Raw genomic sequence first — 8,370 nt, 5'->3', positions numbered from 1 at the left:
AATGTAATCAACCCCTATAGTAGTTTTCTAAATATTACAAATCTAATTATATTGTTATATAACAATGCCTAGAGACAATAAAAAATTTGCTGCATTATATCATACTTAGCCCTCACCTTCTCATTGTTCCAGATTCCCAGACAAGTTAAATCAGCCAGATTTTAGTCTGAAGCCAGTGTTGCAGAAACAGTAATAACTGCCTTGTGTGTTGATACATGATGCATTTTGAACACAGAGATTTCCTTTTTGAAATTTGTTAATGTCTAGATGAGCAGAAAGAAGACATTTAAGAAGAGCTGAGAAAAAAAATCTTAAGCCATCACCTTAAACACAGTAGAGAAAAAGTTTGTTGCAAACACAGATTTCATTTATTCAATGTTGTTTCAAAAAATCATGTTGCAGATTATACATGTCTATATATTTGCATCTATAGATATAGATAGATATTACATAAATTATATATTGGTGTCAAAATGTAACATAAACAAATCATAAAAGCTCTCATTCAAAACGAGGATACCTAATTATTTATTTTTCTTAATTTGTACATTGTAAGTGCTCTTTGCAACTGTATTACACAAAAGAAACAAAAAATTAACCTGGTCAACCTGTTCAACCTTCACTGTTTATAATATTTCAAACACAGGATACCAGATGTGTTTCCTGAGTGAAGTTCCTGTTAGTAGTCTTATTTGCAACACCATCAGCCTTCCTTTCTGGTGGGCTAGCATCCGCATGTTACTTGTAGTTTCTGCTGAGTGGTTATATTTCAATTTACTCTGAAAGCATTCATAGAACTTCTCAAGTACTGCAGAACTGCACCTGGGTTTTGCAGCTCTCACCCTTTATATTTTCCCTGTACAGAGAAGTGAGTGGGAGCCCCAATTAGTGGTGGGTAACATAACAACATTACAGAACCAACAGTTAACTGAATATAAATTCAGGCAAAAAAAAAAAAAGACAGAAAAAAAGAGAGAGAGAGAGATAGAAAAAAAGATGATTAGTTTAACCAACAACAGGGTGATGGTAAATATGAATGAGGTTAGGGTAAACATTGGCTGCTGAAAAATGAAGTCAAAGTAGAAATTGCAGCTACTGCAGTTTCTCTAGATGACACAAGAAGTTGGTTCTGAAAAGGGAGTCAGTCCGCATAGACTATGTTAAAAAGGCCAATTTTATAGCATTAAAAAGCATATTTACAGCCTGGTACAAAAACCCTTTTGACTTCTTTGGAAATTTCCACTTCAGAAAGGACCAGGGGAATTCTACAGAAATCAGCAAGTATACAAAGTCATCATCCCTCCACTTTTATAAGATTGCTTAAAAGATTTTTATCCAGTGCTGTGCAGGACCCTCAAGCTCTCAGGCCTCTGGTAGAGGACCCAAGCTTGAAGGATTGACCACCTGCAGGGGCGAGTGGGGAATTGTATATATATATATCTGTATGACAGAATTGAAGAAAGCACAACTGGTGTATTGAATTGCAATAGCAGTATGTCTGACAGTCTGAGGCAGCAGTCTTAAGCAAACTGCTCTTTTGTCCCAGGTTACTGTCTAGCTCTAGCTCCTCAAAGTTGACACTCTCTTGTATCCTGGGCACTCTTCGAAACCTGATGATGACAAAATGAAGAATATTCAAGAAGTGATCAAAAATGTCTTTCATTATAACCAAAGGATTTTATTCACTTGACATCTTGTGTCCTTCACAACATAAAATCATCTTCAAACAAACAAAATGGTCAAATTTCGAAGGTGTTCAAAATGAAACTTCAGGAACAGTTTATGGCAGTACCACTGCCGATCAAATGTTAATCTGTGCTATCAACTTCCGTAAGTAACTGCTTACATGAGCTTTTCTGTCACTCTTCTTCTGAGGAGCACAAATTCTGGTCAAAGCGTGTTTGTACTCTTCCCTCACCTAAAATTAGGATATAAATGACATTTTACCGACAGGCAAGAACTTGTTATTTAGTTAGGCATGAATATTACTAACCTGCCTGGAAAACAGACAATACACAGCAAAGAGCGTAACTCCTTCCAGGCTGCCAAAGATGGTGAGGTAAGCCATGGCTGTATGGTTTTCCTGAAACTGGACAGAACCAAAGATCCAGGTGTTGCCCAATACAAATAGCTGAGCCACTGCACTAATGGTGAATGCCCTGCAGAAAACATGTTGCATGGAAGAATGAAAACCCAAATGTGGGCCACAGAAAATAGATGACCGATTGAAGAATAAGCCTTTGTTGGCTACGGACCAATCCCAAAACAAAAATCCAAAACCTAGATAAAAAATTCTAAAGCAACGTAAGAAATAATCTAAACAGCACAACCAAAACTCAACAGGATCATGATAGTGATTTTTATGCGCAGCTTATGGGTTATTGGTGACTTACTCTATTTTGTGCAGGTCATCCAGGTCAGGGTTTACACTTGAGAACTTCTGTGCTAACTTCCATACAGTTATGAAAAAGAAGAAAATGTTTACCTGAAAAAACAAAAACAAACAACAAAAAGCAACATTTATGTTTAAATCAGCTGTTTTTTACACATCATTTTACTCTATAACCATTTCCCTAAATCGATTTCAACTTTACTTACAATGATGATTACACATGCAGGACCAAAGTAATTCCAAATAAATCCCTGGGTTACCCAACAACTGAAATGCACATTAAGAGTTAAGATAAACAGAGATTCAAGGATAAATTGATGATAAAACTTTAGGAATAGAGGAAACTTACTATCTCTCAGTGCCATGTCCCTTGGAATTAGCTAAGGCAGAGATGGCAACAATAACAGCTGGAACTCCATAGGCAGCTGCCGTCATGTGGAGGGTTTTAAAGTTGGTGTTCGAAACAAGCATTATCATCCTGAACAGCTGTACACTGTCCAGACACATCCATAAAAATGTTGCCAGATAGGAGAAATGCAGGATCCCTGTCACCACTGTGCAGCTATCCTAATGGGGAAGAGATGAGATGTTGCCCAACTAGACTTACTAAACTTCTGTTCTTTTCCTCATTTTGTCCCTTTACATCACAATTAAAGTTAAGTAAAAAAAATCTGCATCTGCATTCATCTGAGCTTCAAACACGGTTAGTATTTACCTGGTTCTCAATATGAGAGATTCCTGCTAGAAAGGCAAGATTTGCAATGAAGAGGCTGATGCAGAGATGCAGGTGGATGGTGGTTCTTGGACTTTTAATAGAACGGATCATTGAGAATGTCAAGATGGAGATGAATAAGCAAATCAGTGAAAGGGACAGGAACAGCCATATGATCAGATGAAACTCAATCTTCTCCTGTTGGGAAAGTAAATGAAAGTACATGAAAGTGGATTAAAGGTTTAACTACTAAATAGTCTGAAGTTTAAATGTTGCGGTTAATTAGTTTAAACCTCAATTTCATTGTGAGCCGTGAGTATAGCAAAGGTTCCCAGGTGGTTACAGGAACAGGAGGTATATTCCAGGTTCGACTCCGCCACACTGCAACCACGATCAGACCATGACCCTCCGTTCACCGAGGAATCCCAGAACACACAGATGTGGAATGTTTGATTTGCCTATAAAACAAATATATGTGTTTTTTTGGCAAAAGTGATCACCACAATCTGAAACAACAAACAAGAGATAACGTCTACCTGTTCTTCTAGGTGGTTTAAAGTTAGGTTAACTGGCGTTTTAAGGTGGCTTGTATTTCTGTTGCTGACAGTGACAGTCGCCACTTTGGAGTTTATCTTAAAGCTCTGGTTCTTTTGTGGTTTCATTCCATCAAAGAAGCCATCTGTAGAGTTTTCCAGGTTTGAGTAGCTCATCAAGGACACTGTTGTAAAGCCTGTAAGAATGAAAGGAGAGCATCATTAGAGGGGCTGATGATTTGATGAAATTGGTTAGAAATGCAGTATTTGTTGGCATGTGATTACCGGGGTAATAGGCAGGATCTCCAGCAGCTGTCTCCATCTGGATGTCCAAGTTAGCATGCTTAGTTGATAATGTTATGTTTCCTTTAGGTATAACAGGCCCCTTGTGTACAAGCATGTCCAGCTCTGAAACCAGACAGACTTTTCTGAACATGCATTGCTGGTTTCCTAATATTGTATCAATAAAAATCAAAGACTGAACTATTATTCTATCATCTAAAATTGAATTGATTAATTTTTTTCTAATTTCTATTTAACCTGTGTGAGTGGAGGAGATATAAATCCTTGAAGACTTAGTGAAGGGTCCTATGAGCCTCAGAGCATTTCCCACCAAGTCAAGAAAGTCTGAAACTTTCCTTTTATAATTAAGAAATGCACTGGACAAGAGTTCATCAGTCATATTCAGGAATCTCTACAGGCACAGGAGAAGAGAGGAAGATGGAGTAAAATACATTTAAGTCAGGCAATATTTACACACACGCAGACACGCAGACACACATTCAGGGTCACAGGGGGCTATCTCACATAAATAAAACAAAAGAATGAAATGGTGAGCTCAGCAACACAAAAAGGCAGCAGAAGACAACAGCAGTGGATGATTGCTAAAAAACTTTTCACGGCAGTGAAAGAACACCTTAACATCCAGCAAGTGAAGAACACCCTCTGGTAGGTTGGCATATCATATTTACAAATTAGTTATCCAAGTCCACCACAATGAGAAAAAGAAGACTACATGAAAAAGCCAGATTGTGAATGCTCTTCACTCAGCATTTAAGACAGAAAGACCCACAGAGACAAAAAAAGAGATATTTGTGATTATGTGTGTGACTATGTGTGAACAATGCAATCATTCTTTAGGAGTTAATGCAATACTTTCTTTAACTTGAATTACAGCTGAAAGCACATATTTTAATTGCATTATTTGCATTTAAATGTTTCATTTAAAATCTATTACAGTACAGAACAATATTTCTTAGAAATCTGTTACTGTCCAAATGTTTCTGGATATAATCGTAACTGTGTGAAGGGTGAAACAAGAAAGAGTCAGACCGAGGCAGACTTTGATACTGGGGTCAACATAAACAGTCTACAAGAAATCTGAACACCATATCCCCCCCGAAAAGACTACAGTTTACTTTAGTTGTACCTTTAGAGTCTCCTCTCCATTCAGGTCCACTGGTCTTTTGTTGTTTGTGAGTTCCTGACAGGTTTTTTCCATGTAATTTACTAAGTCATCTACAATATGAAATCTCTAGAAGAGAGATTGGAGGATGATAAAATCGATGAAATAATACGCATTTCAAATATATTTTGACTCGTGATATAACTGTTTCTTGTGTGGAGTTACCTCTTTCACATCATTTATATCTTTGAAAACATCACAGTTTAATTCTGAGAAAACAAAGTTCAGTTCATTAAATGTTTTTACTGATGACGAAAGTTTTCTTGAAGTGTTCTGTTCATGCATTTACTTTGAAGAAAACTAGGTTAAAATGAATCTTGGAAAAGTTCAGTTTTTATTGTATTCTCACCAGTGCAGCGTGGCACGTTGTTGCCATAGTTAGTGAACCCAGTTTGGCACACACAGTAATGGCCACTGGCTCCATGATGGCAAGTTCCACTTCCACAGATTGTCTTATCAGTTATACATATGTCTAAAAAAAATAAATGAGTCACAGAAAATTGCTTACCCTGTATGTTTCTATAAGTGCCAACAGAACAATATCCTGCTTTACTCAAACAGTGGCATTCAAAGTGGAGCTTGGTGTGTTTTTCCAAGATAAACTAGAATAAAATTAAGTTTCTACTATTAAATGTAACGAACCTCTATAGTAAGTTTATAAACATTGCAAATCTATTTACATTATTATATAACAATACCTACATACGTACAAATCTTCAGTGTCATACTTGTAGCCCTCACCTTCACATTGCTCCAGATTCCCAGAGAAGTTGAATCGGCCAGATTTCAATCCAAAGCCAGCATTGCAGATGCAGTAATAACTGCCTTGTGTGTTGTTACATGATGCATTCTGACCACAGGGATTTCCTTTTTGACATTCGTTAATATCTAGAGCAGCAGGAAGAAGACATTTAAGAATACCTCCGTGAAAAAAAAAAAAAAAATCCTCTGCCATCACCTTAAACAGAAGAGATCACTCTAAAATGGCAGCACCAATGAGGACAACATTTTACCTTCACATATAGCATTTTGATCATGACGAAAAGTTTTATTCCCAGTAGTTGAAATGAATCCATCATCACAGGTGCACGAGTAATAGGGGATAGTATTCACACATATGGTGTTAGGTCCACAGATGTCTTTCTTTTCCAAACATTCAAAGATATCTAAAAAAACCCCACAAGATCCCTTTCATCTTTACATAAGTTATGACTGTGTGACATAAACTTTCTCCAAATCAACCAGAGTTGTTGTCGCAATAAATTTGAGATGACTTACCTTTGCATCCACCAGCTGTAGAATTCACCTCCCCTCTCGGCCTTCTGAAACCATCTTTACATTGGCAGTAGTAGCTTCCATTTGTGTTAATGCAGATTGTATTTTCTCCACATGGCTTTTTTTCATCTTTACATTCGTCTATGTCTTTGTAAGGACACAAAAATGTGAAAAGATGTATTTGCATAAATATGTGCTTCGATATGAATTTCTTACAGATTTAAAAAAAACATCTTGAAAAATCAAAACTCAAACTTTTGATAGAAAAGCTTTAAAACACATCTTTATTATTTCTTTTTTTAAATAAAATAATTTAATAGATTATATTATAATTTTTTTTTACATAAAAATCCACACATTGCTCAACTTGCACATTTTCCATTACTGGTTAAGTGTCATTTTGTTTTGTAAATATTTTCATACCAATGCATGCTTTTTTCTTTGCTGAATATCCTTGAGGGCAGTCTGCTGATACCGACAGCACCATGTTGAGCAAGAAAGACAGAGCTGAAAAACAAGCAGAGAACTGTCAGCCTAGTATACTATAGTTTAGTACCTTTTGAACATTAATCTATTCTGATGTTTTATTCTGATTATGAATTTTGTTTATCACATAAATGGCACAAAAATGGTTGTGACAGTACAATTTCTGGGAAGAAAAAGCAAAGGCCCTCATTCTCTATCCTAATTTCCTCACATTATTCCTGCATCTGAAATATGATTCAAAATAAACAGCACATTGGTGTCTGGAGAACTGTGCTTCCTATGAGTGAGAAAACATTACAGGCCAGAGTACAAAAACAAACCATTATTACATCTGGGAGGGTGCACAGTCCATTTACTTTGAACTCCTAACTGACAGCTGATGGGTGCAGTATAAAGTTGGCTATTTAAAAACACAAAGAAATTTAGTGTAATCTTTGAAACAAATTACTAATTCATTTTTACTCAGTCAGCTGAATGTGCTCAGGAATATGCCACACCTTTTTCTTTTTTGGAGAGGGTGGAGAATGAAACACCTGTCATTGTGTTTACAGTTCATTTTTTTCCATGAAAGAAAACTGTTGCCAGTTTAAAACTTTTGGTTACTAGATGCAGCAACACTTAATCATTTATTTGCTGACTTATATGGGCTCAAAATGTGGTCATAAATATTTTGTACTTGTAAATCAGGATTTGTATGTGTGAAAAGAATTTGTGTGTGTGTAAAAAAGATTTGTATGTGTAAAAAGAATTTGTGTGTGCGTAAAAAAGATTTGTGTGTGGACTTAGCCAAAAAAACACCTGCAAGTTACAAGTACGAATTTTGACCCTATTTTTCCTCCTTTCATCTGATTGGTCAATGTCATGTCAATCACAAATGTAACCATCCAATCAGAGAACAGATGGGTTTGGCTGTCGGAGGGGTGCTTTTTTGAACTGCAGGTCCTTGAAGGGTAATACAGTTTGAAGCTGGAGGATCTCTATGTAAATATCCGATAGCAGCTAGGTCCCCTAACTTTCAGCAGCTGTTGAAAGGATAAAGTTGTGGTATATCAGTGGTTAGAAATACCATTATTACTTTAGGATTAGTTTAACACAAAGTCAGGGATGACCCGGGACCATTGCTGTGAGTCACAGTGCGCAGCATAAAGGTCCTTTCACATCAGACGCAGCATGTGCTGCTAATGCTAACTGCTAACTAAAAGCCATGGATCCAGAATTTGTTGTGCTGGCTGCTGAGCTCTGTGGGTTTTTGCAGCAGCTCTACCTGCACTAGATGCACCTGCTCCTTGTCGTTTCTATCTCTGACTTTATGTCCTCTACAAGAGTTTGTTTTTTTTTGCTAGTTCTTCAGATGTTCAATAAAAACATGTATGCTAATTCATAACGAAGAAAGCTTTGTAGTAGTGATGGGTCGTTCGCGAACGAAATGGCTCTTAGAGCCGAATCTTTGACGTGAAGCCGGCTCCTTATTGCGAGCCCTGGGTTTTTTTTTCCCCTTCTCTCACCC

At 36.9% G+C, this 8,370-nt stretch overlaps 1 protein-coding gene across 1 annotated transcript; it reads right to left on the bottom strand.

Annotated features, from left to right (window-relative positions):
- Positions 1-1,545: 1,545 nt before the first annotated feature.
- Positions 1,546-6,864, bottom strand: LOC134626767 (adhesion G protein-coupled receptor E1-like). Its single transcript, XM_063472694.1, has 18 exons — positions 6,801-6,864; positions 6,381-6,524; positions 6,116-6,268; positions 5,844-5,990; positions 5,452-5,574; positions 5,268-5,311; positions 5,067-5,171; positions 4,178-4,331; positions 3,923-4,045; positions 3,641-3,834; positions 3,398-3,562; positions 3,108-3,302; positions 2,742-2,959; positions 2,599-2,659; positions 2,394-2,485; positions 1,994-2,159; positions 1,847-1,918; positions 1,546-1,610 (listed from the first exon to the last, which is right to left on the bottom strand). Exons 1-18 carry the CDS (start codon positions 6,862-6,864, stop codon positions 1,569-1,571), a joined length of 2,262 nt encoding a protein of 753 aa, XP_063328764.1. The 3' UTR covers positions 1,546-1,568.
- Positions 6,865-8,370: the final 1,506 nt, after the last annotated feature.

Source organism: Pelmatolapia mariae, linkage group LG4 (genome assembly GCF_036321145.2).
Source record: "Pelmatolapia mariae isolate MD_Pm_ZW linkage group LG4, Pm_UMD_F_2, whole genome shotgun sequence".
Classification (NCBI taxonomy): domain Eukaryota; kingdom Metazoa; phylum Chordata; class Actinopteri; order Cichliformes; family Cichlidae; genus Pelmatolapia; species Pelmatolapia mariae.
The sequence above is the reverse complement of the archived record's forward strand: the minus strand, read 5'-3'. Positions and strand labels throughout refer to the sequence as shown.